Source organism: Callospermophilus lateralis, chromosome 14 (genome assembly GCF_048772815.1).
Source record: "Callospermophilus lateralis isolate mCalLat2 chromosome 14, mCalLat2.hap1, whole genome shotgun sequence".
In the NCBI taxonomy this organism is placed as follows: domain Eukaryota; kingdom Metazoa; phylum Chordata; class Mammalia; order Rodentia; family Sciuridae; genus Callospermophilus; species Callospermophilus lateralis.
In genome coordinates this window covers 62,281,817-62,297,667 of record NC_135318.1, presented here as the reverse complement: position 1 = coordinate 62,297,667, position 15,851 = coordinate 62,281,817, and the positions used below count along the sequence as shown (strand labels likewise).

Below are 15,851 nucleotides of genomic sequence, written 5' to 3'. Positions count from 1 at the left end.
TAAGGGTAGAACTAGGATTTTACAATTAATTGGATCTGAACCTGATATCATAATTATTCCATTTTCTGTTCAACAGATTAATTGGCTTTTTCAAACTTGTAGCTCATGGCAAATCGCTTTTGCTGATTTTCCTGGCCAGATAGATAGTCACTATCCTCGTGATAAAATTATACAATTTGCATCATTAACGTCACTTATTTTTCCAAAGATTGTACGTGCCCATCCTATAGATGAAGCCTTATCAGTGTTCACTGATGGATCAAGTTCAGGTAAAGCAGGATTTTATAGTCGTGTTCACACAGAGGTAATACTAACTTCTTATACTTCTGCCCAAAGAGCAGAGCTTCAAGCTCTGATTTGTGCCTTAACTTACTTTGCAAATGAACCTATTAATATTTATTCTGACAGCTTATATGCAGTCGGAGTTACTAAAAATATTGAAACTTCAGTTATTGGGTATACTTCATCACAAGAGTTATTTAAATTATTTCATAATTTACAAAAGGCAGTGCTAATGCGAAAATATCCATGTTTCATAGGACATATACGAGCTCATACTAATCTTCCAGGACCTTTAGCTTCAGGTAATAACAAAATTGACAGACTCGTAGCTTTTGGTCAACAGATGTCTTCATATGACTGTGCACTAGCTTCCCATTCCTTACATCATCAAAATGCTTTTAGCTTACGTAAAAAATTTAATATTACTAGAGAACAAGCTCGTCAGATTGTAAGCCAATGCCCTAAGTGTGTTATTCACACTCCATCTCTGCCATCAGGGGTAAATCCCCGTGGATTAAAACCAAATCAAATCTGGCAAATGGACGTAACTCATATTCCTCAATTTGGTAAGCAGTGTTATGTGCATGTCATAGTGGACACTTATTCTAGATTTATTTTTGCCACAGCACGTACTAAGGAAAATTCTCAAAGTGTAATTTCTCATTGCCTAGCAGCTTTTTCTGTTTTAGGATGCCCTATGCAGATTAAAACAGATAATGCTCCAGCTTATGTGAGCTCTTCTTTTCAACAATTTTGTCAAGAGTTTAAAATTAATCATAAAACAGGAATTCCTTATAACCCCCAAGGTCAAGCCATTGTAGAACGAGCTCATTTATCTATTAAACTTCAATTACAAAAATTAAAAAGGGGGGATAGGCTTATGACTCCCCAAAATAGCCTTAATCATGCCTTGTTTGTTTTAAATTTTTTAAACTGTGACGCAGAAGGTCACACTGCTGCTGAGAGACAAATGTCTCCCTCAGTAACAGGCCCTTTAGGCAGAGTTTTGTGGAAAGATTTACAAACCGGTCAGTGGAAGGGCCCAGACCCGGTGCTTATATGGGGCAGAGGGCATGCTTGTATTTTCCCAGAAAATTCTTCTCGTCCTATTTGGGTGCCTGAACGTGCTATCAGTCATGGAAGAGATAGAACCCAGATTCAAGCGACTGAGGATCGACCCAGAGGAGCTCCCATCCAGAAGGAGGAGATATCGGAAAAGGATGAAGAAAGACCAGATTGACCCAGCCAAAAAGCTGATTTCATGGGAAGATGTGAAGAAGCTAACAACCCAGGCTTCCCGAATACTTCGAGACCTAGGAGAAAAGAGGACCCCAATGATGATGGTAGCAACAGTAATTGCCCTCCTGGGCTGTCAGGTAAAAGGGGATCAAGTAGACACTTACTGGACATATTTCCCAGATCCACCCCTGGTACACCCAGCTGTGTGGACTGGAGAATCTATTCCAGTATTTACTAATGACTCATTCATGATGGGAGGATTTACAGATACTCATATTACTCCCAATCATGTGACTAGATTTAATTATTCTGGCTATAGTGCCCAATTACCCTTGTGTTGGTCCCACGATAAACATGCTGGCTGTCTGAAAGTATCATTCGAAGAAAAGACAGCGATTGGTAGACCTAGACTGACAAATAATTCTATTTATGGAGATTTAAAACCTAATACTAGATCAGTAATTAAGATGGGACTTTCCCATAATAAGCCAGTCATTTCTGCCAAACCTCCACGGATACACCACTGTCCAAATAGTTCTACAATTGAGACTGGCACCTTTCCTAAATGGATGGATTGTATAAATCCCTTTCCTGTACAACATAAGGTGTCTAAAGATAGTGGGTATATTTTAGACTGGTCTCCAAAAATTGATAAGAGACAATTATGAAGAAATTCTACTATGACACCTGCAGGATTTGTTAGTAATATTTTGACTTATAGTAAAGGTGGTGTTCAAAAAGATATTTGGCGTTTAATTGCTGCCTCAGAATTCTTACATTTTACAGACAAACCCTTACCAAGATTTATTGGCAAGAACTGTAAAGAGGGATCTTGCTATGGCTTACGAGCTTGTGTCCAATCTCCTTATGTTTTAATTATTGAAAATGTAAAAGTTAAATGGATAGATGACAGATATGTTGTTACTTGTAATAAATGTAACCTAACCAATTGCATTACTAGGTATAATGGAGGAAAAGGAGTGCTGATACTTCATCAGCCCTCTTTCGTTTTATTACCTGCTAATATTTCAGAGCCATGGTATGCTGATGCTGGTTTACAAGTCTTACAACAAATTCATGCCCAGCTGGCAAGACCTAAACGTGCTATTGGAGTTATAATTGTTGGTGTTTTGGCGCTAGTCTCTTTTATTGCATCAACTGTCTCTGCGTCTCTGACATTGTCTCAGAATATTCAGCATGCAAAATTTCTTAATAATTTAGCTCAAAATACTTCCAAGGCTCTGCGTAATCAAGTAAATATTGATGAAAGGATTGAAACTAAATTAAACGCCTTAGAGGCAACTGTTATTGACATAGGTAATGAACTTTCAGCCTTAAAATTTAAAGAAAGGCTTAAATGCCATGCTAATTATAAGTATATGTGTGTTACAGCTGCCAAGTACAATGCTTCTCTCTGGGATTGGGAGAAGGTTAAAAACCATTTGTTAGGTATTTGGCAAAATAGTAATAATAGCTTGGATATTCTGGAACTTCATCACCATATCCAAGACATTCAAAATAATAGAGCTGATTTTTCAGATCCTTCTTCTTTGGCTAACCAAATATTGAAGGAGTTAAATGGATTCAACCCTGGAAATATTCTTAAACACTCGGCCTGGTACATTATTGGATTATTCTCTTTGCTGCTAATTCTCTATTGCATTATAATTGTAGGATGGCGAGTCTTCAGAACAAAAATGCAGAAACTCCAGAGAGTGAACCGCCGCCTCATTTTTGCGAAAAGAAAGGGGGAATATGTCGGGAGCCATTCTCACACGTGACTGGGTGACTCCCGGTTAGGGTCTGAGGCGCTCTGGCTGTGTTGGAGCTTTCCCGGCCCTCTCCTGTTGAGAGAACCTGTCCGTGTGGGGGTGTAACTGACCACTGACCCCAGAGGCCCAATCACTGACCCTGACCTTGGAGTGCGGCCCCTCTTCAACCTTCATTGGATGGAATTATCCCCTGAATTTCTTGCTCCCCAATAAAAGGCTACTCCCTGGCGTGCTCTCGCTCTCTCTCTCCTGCTAGCCCTGAGTAATCCTTGCTGCCCTGCCGGGCGGTTAGAGGAGGGAACCAGAGAGGGGAGCCGTCTCGGACCTGGTCATAGAAAAAGGTAACTGAGTCTGTGTGTTTATTTCGATCTCACTAGCTAACTTTTATGCCAAGAACCTCATTAATGAAACCATTGCACTGGCCGCATGGTAGAGAAGATCTTAGAAGATGGAAAAATATACCCTGTTCATGGATAGGCAGAACTAACATCATCAAAATGGTGATATTACCAAAAGTTCTCTATAGGTTTAATGCAATGCCAATCAAAATCCCAAAGGCATTTCTTGTAGAAATAGATAAAGCAATCATGAAATTCATATGGAAAAATAAAAGACCCAGAATAGCAAAAGCAATTCTCTGTGCTCATTTCTGACCAGATCTTTCCCCTTCCAGTAGACACATTCATCCTCTAGATATGCCAATACCATCAATAAGGCTATGCCAAGTCTTGTTCAGGTCAATAAGACATCCTCTTAAGGGAACTGGTTTTTATTGACCTGACCATTCTGTGTCGATTTTATAGTTTAACTATCTGAGGAAACCCCTATTTTTCTTATTTCCAGATTCTTAATAACTTACAACTGTATTTTCCCCACTATATCACCTATAGTAGAAGTTTCTAATCTTCTACCCTTTACACTTATTTTCTCTTCTCCAAAATTTTATCATTTGAACTCTAAGTAATTTTATCCTCTCTACTTCCAGAGCTCCTTTGCTTAATTCCATTTCTTTAGTTCTATAACTGCCCTGTGTGCTTTAGTAACTACCTCACTGAAGAGAAGCCACTAAGTCATTTCCATCCTTGTTGCCCAAGTCAAAGTCCAGGCAACAAGCTTGGAAAAATTAAATTACTTTTTGTTTTGCCAGTGACAAAATAATATTCACATTATTTTTTAAGGATGCTTCTCTTTATTTATAAGGAATGTTTGGCAGTGTCTTTATATTTATCATTATACTAACCTAGAACATAATAATGGGACAGATGAAACTTTGGGGAGAAATGGTCAATAATAATGTTGCTTTATAAATTCCTAAGAGCAAAGAATGTCATTTATGTCTGATGAAATGAATGAAATAATTAGTTAACTGATGAATCCCCATAATTATCCATGGAAAAGGGTAGTTTTAATGCTCTGGTCACAGAAAAATGCATTTGTTGCCCGCCTTGAGACACAGGATAAGGCATTAAATATATGAAGTCATCTAACTCTTTCCACTCCTCTCCTGTGTTGAAACCAACATGTTGGACTAAAGTCCCTTTGTTCCCTGTGGAGTCTGTCACCACTACCTACTTATCCTCAGGAATGTCGTTCTAGAAATAAATCAGCCTTCTCCCTTGGATTCCAGCTTACAGAGAAGTTAATTCATTAGAGCAACTGGTTTTTCTTAGGCCTTTTATAAAAGTATTTCAGAGAGTTCCTCATGATGAAGTCAAGGAGGTCAGGATCCTCTTCAGTTTCTTCCAGTTCTTGCCTCATTTTCTCTGTCTGTTTCCTCCATCACCTTATATTTGGATTTCACTAACATTCTTTACCTGCAAACCCAGACACCAATGCCAGAGATAGTGTTGCCTGAAGCTAGAAGTACACCACAAAACCTCGTTACCCCACTACCCAGCATCACTCGTTCAAATTTGAAATTAAATCACACTCCACCAGGCCAATCCCTTTTTGCCATAGCCCAGTGGTTCATATTTTTCTCTTTTTTTAATTTTTTAAAATTTGTTCTTATGACAGAAGTAATAATTATATTTTCACTATAAAATAATAGCATAAAGTCAAAATCCCCCTTATTAATTATTTAACTTACATTTCTGTATAATTTCTCTCCTTTTATATTCTAAAATATTGTTAGACACAAGAAATTCACAACTACAATAAAATTAACAAATGTAGAAGTAAAAAGGGAACATATCTCAGAGCCCTGCCCCACTTCCCCTCTCTATCTACTGTTAACAATTTGATGATAGCCTTCTAGATTTTTGTAAAGTGTACTTTACAAGTACATACATATGTATGTACTTAGGCAGATGGTTTTATATTTGTACAAATTGAATCATATCTGTTATATAAAAACTTCATTTATTCATTTTATTTATTTACTAGCTTTCTGTGTCAGTACATTTAGTTTTACATTGTTAACAGCTGCATAATACTCCATAGTTTAAGTGTACCATGATTTATTTAAGCTTTCCCTTATTGATGGACACTGGAATTGCCTCCTGTTTGGGGTTTTAATTATTTGTTATGACCACAATGATACCCTGAACATCTTCGCATATATCTCTTTGTGTACTGTCTAAGAATTCTGTAGGCTAGCTATCTAGAAATGCAATGAATGGGTCAAAAGATAGGTACATTTGAATTTTATATTTTCAGATTTTATAATTTAAAAATTAACCACTATTTATTTCCCTGTCTTCTGCAGAGAGTTCTATCCTGGGAACTGACATTGAACTTCAGATTATAGACAACGATGTTATCAGCATGGAATTTTTCTTCAAAGCCTGGCTGCATAACAGTGGAACAGACCAAGAACATACCCATCTCCTTCTTCCTTCACAGAGTTTCAGCAACATTTCCAGTGCCAGGGATAATCCAAGTACACAACCCACCAAAGATATATCATATAGGTTATAAATAGTCTTATCTAGGATTAGGACTGTAGTTCAGTGAATCATCAGAATACAGAGTAGTTGAGGCTTAGAAATTGGATGAGGCTGTCCAGTGTTAGCACAAAGATTAAGAAGAAAACTTCTTTAAAGTAACACAGTTAAAAAGCTAGACCTAATTACGCCCAGATAGTAAGAGCCAATTAGTTTAGGAGCAAAAACTTAGATACCTCAATGATAGGTCATCGGCTACACTACATAAGAACACAATCATATATTTTCTCAGTATTCTCATTTTTAATGTGGCAAACATTATTGGCACTATAATTTGAGTCATTTGATACCTCAATATCCACAGGACCTATGGCAAGAGGAAAAGAGCCAATATTAAATAGAAATCTCTCTAGGCAGGTACAAAATTGAGAAAACTAAAGCAACTCCAAAGACAAGCCTAGGGAGAACAACTAGTGTTCACAGACCATGTTCCCAAGGCAGTTTGGACAATAATTGAAACTAAGAGATCAATCCTATGTTCCAGGCATGCCAGCAAGGTTCTGCATATTGTTCTGGCTGATCTTGGTACTTAACTAGATAGTAAATTAGGCGATTTCAATTCTCCCTATCCCTTTGAAGATTGGCTCAGGGACTAGATTAGCAGGGCCTGCAATCAATACCGTCACTCTGAGCTTGGGAAAGCCAATTACTTAGGGACCAGCTTCTAAGGGAAAGGATAAAGTGGATTGAATAGAACATTGGTAGTGGCTACAGACATCACTGAGGATTGAAGGTTAAGTGGGATGTGATACTTCCTGGAGCCCTTCTCACAGGCTCTGAAATGATACACTGGGGTTTCTATCTCCTCTGAGGGCTCTTTCTTGACCATTAGCAGTATATTTGAGTTTTATGTTTGTTCTCTTTTCTTCATCTATAATAGAACTCTGCTCTGACCATTGTTGCTTCAGGAAAGGGAAGAGCCTTTTGAAGATATAATTAAGTAAAATTTATGATTTCCCAAGACCTTTTCTTGCTAGGGATAGCCATCAGAACTCTGCTTCCCTCCAGGTAGCTAGTGACTTTATACAGAAGCTAGTTTATAATTAACATTATTGAATTTTCTTTCTCTGCCAAGCAGTATGGTAACTTGTTTCTTTGAATTATCCCTTTTCATGTTTATAATGATGCAATGAGGCAGGTACTATTACCATATGTCATTGAATCTAAGTTTTTAGGTTCAATGCTATCGATTATAAGATACATCACTATTTTATGTACCACTAAGAAAGAAAACATGCCAATTAAACATAAAACAGTGTTTCCTTGTTACTTAGAAGTATTATTTTATCTTTATTGAGAGAGTTCTTTTAGATTAGAGTAGTAAGTGCTAAGAATGTCTGTCTGGCCAATGGCAATTGTAAGACAGATATAGAGATAGTGTGAGGGGGGAAATACGTCTTCAAATCAATTAAGTACAATATTATCCCTGTTTTATACATGAGAAAGCTGAGACAATGAAATTAAATACTTCTCCATGGGTGTATACAAAAATTAATAGCAGAGCCACCATTTGAAGCTAGACAATTCCAGTGCCCATTCTTTACCCTTAGGATCAAAATCTGTATTTCATACATCTGACCACTTGCAGCCCAGAGAGTCAAAATGCACATCTGTCTGCCTCCAGGCCCTGAGCCTTTATCCATCACTAATCTGCCCTATGCTAGACAACTTTGAATAAAGGAGCTAGAGGTTCACTTTTCTCATTAGGAGGGTGGGGGCCCTACTACAACCAGTCTTTCCTCCACTGTTACATGACATCTGCATAATGCTAATCAGAATTTCTGTGGCTTCCCCCACACCCTTTTCCAAGGCTTTCAACACCAGAGTCAGAGTCAGAATGTTCATATTCATCTGTAATCATGTTTCAGAATCTTCAAATCTTAAGGTACATGTAGAACTTAGACCAAGACTTCAGTCAGTTGGTATACTGGGGACATCTTCCTTGGAGCCCAGATGTTCAGGCACAGTTGGAATGAGGTCAGGGGAAATTAGTCTTCCTCTAGGGTGATATGATCTGACTGAAATTATAAACAACCACAATAAAGATCATACTGTACTCAGCTATTATTTTTTAAACTAATGCATTGCCTCACATATGGAGTTGTAGACATGTGTCTTACTACAAAAATAATGAATGAAGCAAACAAAACAAAAACTGTGAACTCTCCTACTGTAGGCTCTTAGGAGGAATGCTCAACTCATCTCTAGGAGCTTCACTTAGAGATCTTTCTCTGGCAAACAGAGCATGCAGGCAGTCACAGATTAATGTCTTTTCCTGTTCTCCAGTATGGACTTTGCCACCTCTGCACCTCAGCTCTGGGTGGTGAGAAGCATGCCTGCATCTAGATCTAAGCCCTGCTAAACACTTTTTCCAGTCTGTGTAGTCCTCAGCCCTAGCTGCAATAAGAACCACATGAGGGCAGGGCATGGTGGTGCATGCCTATAATCCCAGTGGCTCATGAGGCAACTTAGCGAGACTCTATCTCAAAATAAAATATAAAAAAGCACTAGGGATGTGGATCACTGGTTAAGTACCTTGGTTTCAACCCCTAGTACCCCTCCCAAAAAAAGAACCACTGGGCTGGGATTGTGGCTCAGCGGTAGAGTGCTCACCTAGCATGTACGAGGCCCTGGGTTCTATCCTCAGCACCACATAAAAAAATAAATAAATAAAGATATTGTGTCCAACTACAACTAAAAAACAAATAAATAAATAAATGAGAACCACTATGAAACTTTATAAAAATACATATATCTGGACTTCATCCCCAGAGATCATGATTTAATTGATCTGGTTTAGACCCAGACATCAGTATTTTTCAGAAGTTCTCTTTAAGTTAGGCACAGTGGTGCACATCTGTAATCCCAGCTACTCAGAAGGCTGAGGCAGGAGGATCACAAGTTTAAGGGCAGCCTCAGCAACATAGTAAGACCCTGTCTCAAGATAAAATATTTTTTAATATTTTAAAAATTTAAATATTAAAATTTTAATTTTAATATTTTAAAATATTAAAAAGGAAAAAGGGACTGCGGCTGTAGCTCAGTGGTAAAGTGCTTCCCTCACATGTGTGAGGCACTGGGTTCAATCCTCAGCACCACATAAAAATAAATAAAGATATTATATATCCATCTACAACTTTAAAAATATTTTTTTAAAAAAGTGGGTGGAAATGTAGTTCAGTGGTAAAGTACCTCTGGATTCAATCCCCAGTACAGGACAGGGCAGGGCAGATTTCTCTAGGTGATTTTCATTACAACCATCATTAAAAACTTTAGCTACATGAACACAGCTGCCCAGTACTAAATACGAGGGACTAGAAGTGGAGAAGTCAAGCACAGAGGAAATGAGGGGAGCTGAAATCCTAGGAAAAGTCCCTCCAACTGACTTTCTGTGCTCTAGGAGATACCCGGCCAAGAGATAGCTCACCCAGAATTAATATCTATGTCTTATTCACTGGGTTCAGGATCCAGTGAACACAAGCTGTTAGGTTTCAGTCCAAAGGCATGAGAGATAAAGGGATTCCATGTATAAGTTGATTACCAGCTGAACCTGACATTTATATTGCCACTGTTTTTTTCCATATTATTTCTACTTTTGTTTTTACCTCACTAGTCATTTCACAATTCATTCCTGTCAACTACCAGCCTTCTCACAAGTACTCAACATTTGTAGATTTGTAGTTGTCTATATTCGACTCAGGTATGTTCTATTGAAAACTTTTTAATATCAAGGATTCAAGCCTAATGCAATGGAATACTGAACCCTATAACATGAGGCTATAACTGCTGGAGCAGAAGTTAAATACAGACAAAGAGTGTAATACCTAGATAAATAGCTCATACCCAGTCTCTCCCTCCTCAGAACTCTTGTCTGATGCTGGTTGGAGTGATGCTCCAGGGCCCAAAGTCCAATGATCAGGTTTCTTTGAAAAATTAAAAATAAGCTATTTCAGAAACTTATTCCTTCCATACCTCTGAATGTCCCTAGAAGAGCCCACAGAGAAATAGTAGCAGTCATCTGACTGCCTGACTTCTGCTTTCCTGCTCTTCCTTCTTCTGGCCTGCAATCTTGCCAAATCTTAGCCACAGGGAAGCAGCAAAGACAAAATTTCCTTCTGTGATTGCCAAAAGGCCCCTGCATGTTTTGGCATCAGCTGCCTGCTCCACATAGGACACAAATTTCTCTCAGACTGGATTACAAGCCAGATCTCTTGCTGTGAGACAGTTGCTCAGCCCGCCTAGAAGTAAAACAAGTAAAAATCATGTCAGATTCAGAAAATGTGTTACATATCATGTAAAGCAATAGAAATACTGTTTCTATTTTGCACCTGCTTTATCTTCCCAAACCAATCATGATTTCCTCTTCCCATTCTCCTGCCTCCTCCCATCCCTCCTTTGCCTGGTAGAAGTGAAATGGGTGGCAGATGTTCTCTTAATGACATAGCCCAAAGTAACTTGTGACCCACAGTCTCTCCTCCAATACCAATTTTACTATAGTGTGCCTGAAATGTGATCTCCAAGAGCGACTTCTCAGCCCATCCCTGCTCCCTGGTACAGCTGACGGTGCCTCCAGAATGGATGACCCCAAAGGAGACCTCAGCACGCTCTACCAGATGGCTTCCCAGTCCTCAGCCTCTTGTTACAAACTCCAAGTAATCAAGTATGGTCCAAGGAATCTCCCCAATCTATGAAAATACTATTATTACTGGTTCCATACCTAAGAAGTCCAGAGATTTAAACTACATTTTCAAGTGTCAGACAGGCAAGAGCCAGTTCCAAGGTAGCTGATACAAGTTTGGCATGAGAAACCAAGGTCAGGCTACTCAACACACGATGGGAAAAGAGGAGGTGGTGAAAGAAGCGCTGCTGCAGAACACTTTGAGGTCTTTATGAGAACTGGTAATCCAGAAAGTCTCTGAACACAGGAAAAGCATGATCACTAGAAAGGTGTTTAATTGTCAGTGAATGTTCATTGAATGCCTACTATATTTAGACATCAGAATAGAAATTCAATTTTCAAGGAGCAAATGGCACGCAGACTCTATCCCTTCCCCTCCCATTTCTCTAAGTATTAGAAATTCTAAGGTAGAATGAACAATGATGGCAAAGGCCACTTTTACTATTTCCTAGTTCCACAGATCCCATGCACAGATCCCTGAGCTTTGAGAATCTTCTGTGTGCAAGATGCCACGCTAGGTACTGGCTATATAAAACTGAATAATTCATGGATCCTAATCTAAAAGCTTTCACAGCGGAGTCTTAGACATATGCTGAATTTAAGTGTATCTGAGTAGAAGTTCTGCATATCACTGAATAGTCTCTCTCTACCATCTTCTCTTCCCAGGGCTCTAAAATCTAGCGGACTCTGCGAGTCATTGACATATGGACTCCCCTTCATCCTCAGACCCACAAGCTGTTGGCAGCTGGACTGGGATGAGCTGGAGACAAATCAGCAGCATTTTCATGCTTTGTGTCACAGCCTTCTGGTGAGTATTCTGCCCACAGGTGAGAAAGCGGTCAAGTACCAGCCTCTGAAAAATAGTCTCAAATCCTTTCCTAATCTAGACCTGCTTCAACCCTCAAGAAGACACGGAGGGAAACTGGAAATACTCTGATACTTGGAATAAATATTATTTACCTTTGTTGACTGTATGCTATAGAGAATAATTCCTGAATTTAGTTATATAATACTAAACTTCAAAATCCCTTATTTTACAAGCTTAACATTTAAATGGCAGAGAATTTTCCACAATAATATATTTTAAAACCCACTTCCTTCCTAACACTGTGCTGCTAGACATTATAGTTAATTTAAATGAACATCCCTTGGTCTGTACCAGACTCTGTGCTAAGCCATAGATATATATTTAATGAAGACATAATAGACATTTTCTTTTCCCTCAAGAAACTTATTCTCTAATAGAAGAGATAAATAATTTTTTAATTGTGAGAAGTTTATAAAGGAAAAGAATAAGCTGCTATAAGAGAGCCTATCTGTGGCAGTAACATTTAAAATGAGATCTTCAAGATGAATGGAAATTAGCCAGATGAAATGTGGTAGGAAGAACACTCAAGGCAGGGAAAGGAATGTGTGGCTACTTGAAGACTGGAAAGTGCTAAGGGAAGGATTAAGAATGGAAAACCCATTATGCAACCAAAAAAGAAAGAAACTGTGGAAGTAACTCAGTGGTAGAGTGACTCAGTGCAAAGTCCTGGGTTTCATCCCCAGCACTATGCAGAGCTGGGGCTGAAGGGTGAGGGAGAGCCATTGTGACTAAAACATAAAGGAGGGAGAGAGGCAATAGGTGGGGTTGAAGAAGCAAGCAGGAGTCAAATCATGCAAAACTTTAGACTAAATTGAAGACTTTGGAGTTTAAGCAGAGAAAGAAATCATGAGAAGTTATATCATCTCTCTAAAACTTTAAAATATTATTTGGACAGAAATTAGAACTAAAAACTAGCAGAAGCAAGAATGGAAACAAGAAAATAAGGTAGAGAACACTGTGGCTTGGATTAGAATATTGGAAGTCAAGATGAGAAAAGTAAACAAATAGAGAAATAGAAATATCAGAACTTAGTGTAGGATTGGATGTTGGGAGTGAGGAAGAGTAAGTAATAAATAACTCCTTGGTTTCTGACTTGAACAATTAGAGGTTTGTCACTCCCTGAAATGGAAATAAAAGAACACACACACACACACACACACTGGAATACTTAGATATCAAGATAAAATAACTGAAAATAGAATCCAAAGACAGATAAAGAATGAGGATTTGACCTAGTAGAAAGTAGTTGATCAGGACAGCACGGCCTTGTGTCTCTCTATCAGAAGCCAACTTCTTTTCCTGTTTCAAAGCCCACACTCCCTTTTAGGGTCCACCCACTGAGTTCCTGTTTCCTATCTGAAGAACACCCACCTCCTGTCTTTGCAGAGCAGAGACAGCAGACCAGTTCTGATTGTCAGTGCCCAACAGCTCAGTTTACTTTTTTTTTTTTTTTTGTGGTGCTAGGGATTGAGCCTATGGCCTTGTATATGTGAGGCAAGCACTCTACCAACAGAGCTATATCCCCAGCCCTCAGTTTACTATTTACTCCACCCAATTCCTCAGAATCCTGGAGAAGATGTACCACTTAGGAGAATTTCTCACGTGTCTTTATTACAGTGTGTGTGTGTGTGTGTGTGTGTGTGTGTGTGTTTGGTGCTGGTGATCAAACCCAGAGCCTCACACATGCTAACAAGTGTTCTACCACTGAGCTATACCCACAGCTTCCTCAATACATTTTATAGTATATAATATTTTAAACATACATTGGCATTTTAACACACTGCTACAGTGAATATAAATTTTATAGAAAATTATACCCTTCAGCACTTTTACTGGTAAGGTATCCCAAGAAAATAATCAGAAGAAGGGGCAAAGATGTGTGTACAGGATGTTCATCTCCATGTTAAAAAAATGGTAACAACCTAAATGTCCTAAATAGATAAGTGATTAAATATAAATAGGAGAAATGTTATAGGATCTATAATTGGCCAAGCAATGAAATATTATGTAGCCATTAAAAGTAAGGATGGGAAAAAGTATTCACTTCCATCCTGGCTTACATACACAAGATCAAAGTCTCCCTGCAATTAACCTTATGGTTAATTAAACATCTGTGTTTATTTGTTTGTTTGTTTTGTTTAACAATATTTACTGACCACTATGTGCCAGGCACTGTCCTAGGGATGAAAAGACCTTATCTTTATCAATCCTCTGTCATGCATGATTGACCCATGACTAATAGATACCCATTTTTTTGGAGTACTTAATAATATAGGCACTTAACCAAGTGTTCTGTATGCTTTACCTCATTTAATCCTCACAGTTCCATACTATGTGTGGTAGAGATTGCTGTCCTTATTTTTACAGATGGAGAAAGCTGTAAAGAGACCAAGAGATTTACCAGTCATCACACAGCTACCAAAGTGGCCAAGTCAGAATTTGAACCTAGTTCTATTTGACTACAAAGCCCACGCTTTAAACTTCCCTGTGAATACACAGATAAGTACTACAACACTGAGGCTAATCCTCCCTTCACTTAACCCCCACGGTTCTGTATTTCACTGGGCTTGAAGTCACTTTTAAAGTGGCTAGGCACTCATAACCACTCTTCACTCATTTTGTGCCATTGTTCTCTCAGCTCTGTTCATTCCATCACCGAATTAAAGACCACTCTCCTAGTATTGAAAAGAGAAGAAAAACAGTATTGAAATGGCTCTTCCTTATTGTTTTCTACATAACATCTCCAAGCAGCAAAATTCCTGCACAGCAGTATGTTACAGAGAGAAGAATTTTCACAAGTTTCAGTTTATTCATTCAACCACAATTCACATTGTGACAGACTTACGAGTTTTAGCCTCCCGCACCCTGTTGTCACAGGTTTACCACACTTCCTTAGTTTTATCCTTCCTCTTGTATTCTTTCTTACACTTTTTTCATATGTTCTTTTAAGAATTGATGTTAAGTCAGCTCCTCTCTTGCCTTCTCTTTCTCACTATGAGTTTCCCTTCCACCTAACTTCTCATTCTAACTTCTGTCTTTCTGTTAATAGCAGCACCACCATTGTCTAGTCACCCAGGCTTGAAACCTCAGTCACTTTCAGCCATCTCGCCCTTTACACCCATTTCACCACTAAGTCACATTGTAACACTGAGGTGGAACTGCCCTTTCTTGTCTGTTCCCAGGCTGTTCTCAGCAAGACTTCTTCAGTAAATTCCTAACTGGCTTCCCTACCCAATCTCTCCCTCTTCTAATTTGCCTGGTACATTGGTACCATATTAATTGGCATGTTTTTTGTTTGTTTGTTTTCACTACTAGGAATTGAACACAGGGGCACTCTGACCCTGAGCTATGTCCACATGTCCACAGTTCCTTTTTTAAAAAAATATTTATTTTTTTAGGTGCAGATGGACACAATACAATGCCTTTATTTTTATGTGGTGCTAAGGATCGAACCCGGGTCCCGCCCGTGCTAGGCAAGCACTCTACCGCCAAGCCAAAATCCCAGCCCCTCCTTTTTTTTTTTTTTTTTTTTTTTTTTTTAGTACCAGGGATTAAACCCAGAGGCACTTAACCATTGAGCCACATCCCCATCCCTTTTTTTATTTTTAAGACAGGGTCTCATTGAGTTGCTTGGGGCCTTGCTAAATTGCTGAGGCTGGCTTTTGTAATCCTCCTTCCTCAGCCCCCAGAGCCACTGGGATTACAGGTGTGTTCCACCACTCCCAGCAATTAATTAGACTTTTAATGGGGATTTGAGGGCAGAGTCTAATTCTCTAGAGAAATTCTTCATATTTTTACCTATTTTCTTTAACATAGTAATCATAGGCATTTTGAAGTTCTCAGCTAACCCCAATACCGGAGTCAAGTGGATTTGTTCTTATTGTCTCTTTTTTCTTTTGGTTTTTAGATATATTTTACTGATTTTCAGCATATTTGACAATATTTTAGTGAAAGATGAACTGTCAATAAATAAATTGTAGTGGCACATGCCTATAATTCTAGCTACTCAGAAGGCTGAGACAGGAAGATCAAAAGTTCAAGACCAGCCTGAGCAACTTATTGAAACC

At 38.6% G+C, this 15,851-nt stretch overlaps 1 protein-coding gene across 1 annotated transcript in view; it reads left to right on the top strand.

Annotated features, from left to right (window-relative positions):
* Positions 1-15,851, top strand: part of M1ap (meiosis 1 associated protein) — a 106,864-nt gene that overhangs the window by 77,004 nt on the left and 14,009 nt on the right. The window contains exons 4-6 of the mRNA XM_076832761.1: positions 6,001-6,174; positions 10,736-10,898; positions 11,583-11,724. Of these exons, the coding sequence (XP_076688876.1) occupies positions 6,001-6,174; positions 10,736-10,898; positions 11,583-11,724 (479 nt within the window). The remainder of the gene's footprint in view (positions 1-6,000; positions 6,175-10,735; positions 10,899-11,582; positions 11,725-15,851) is intronic.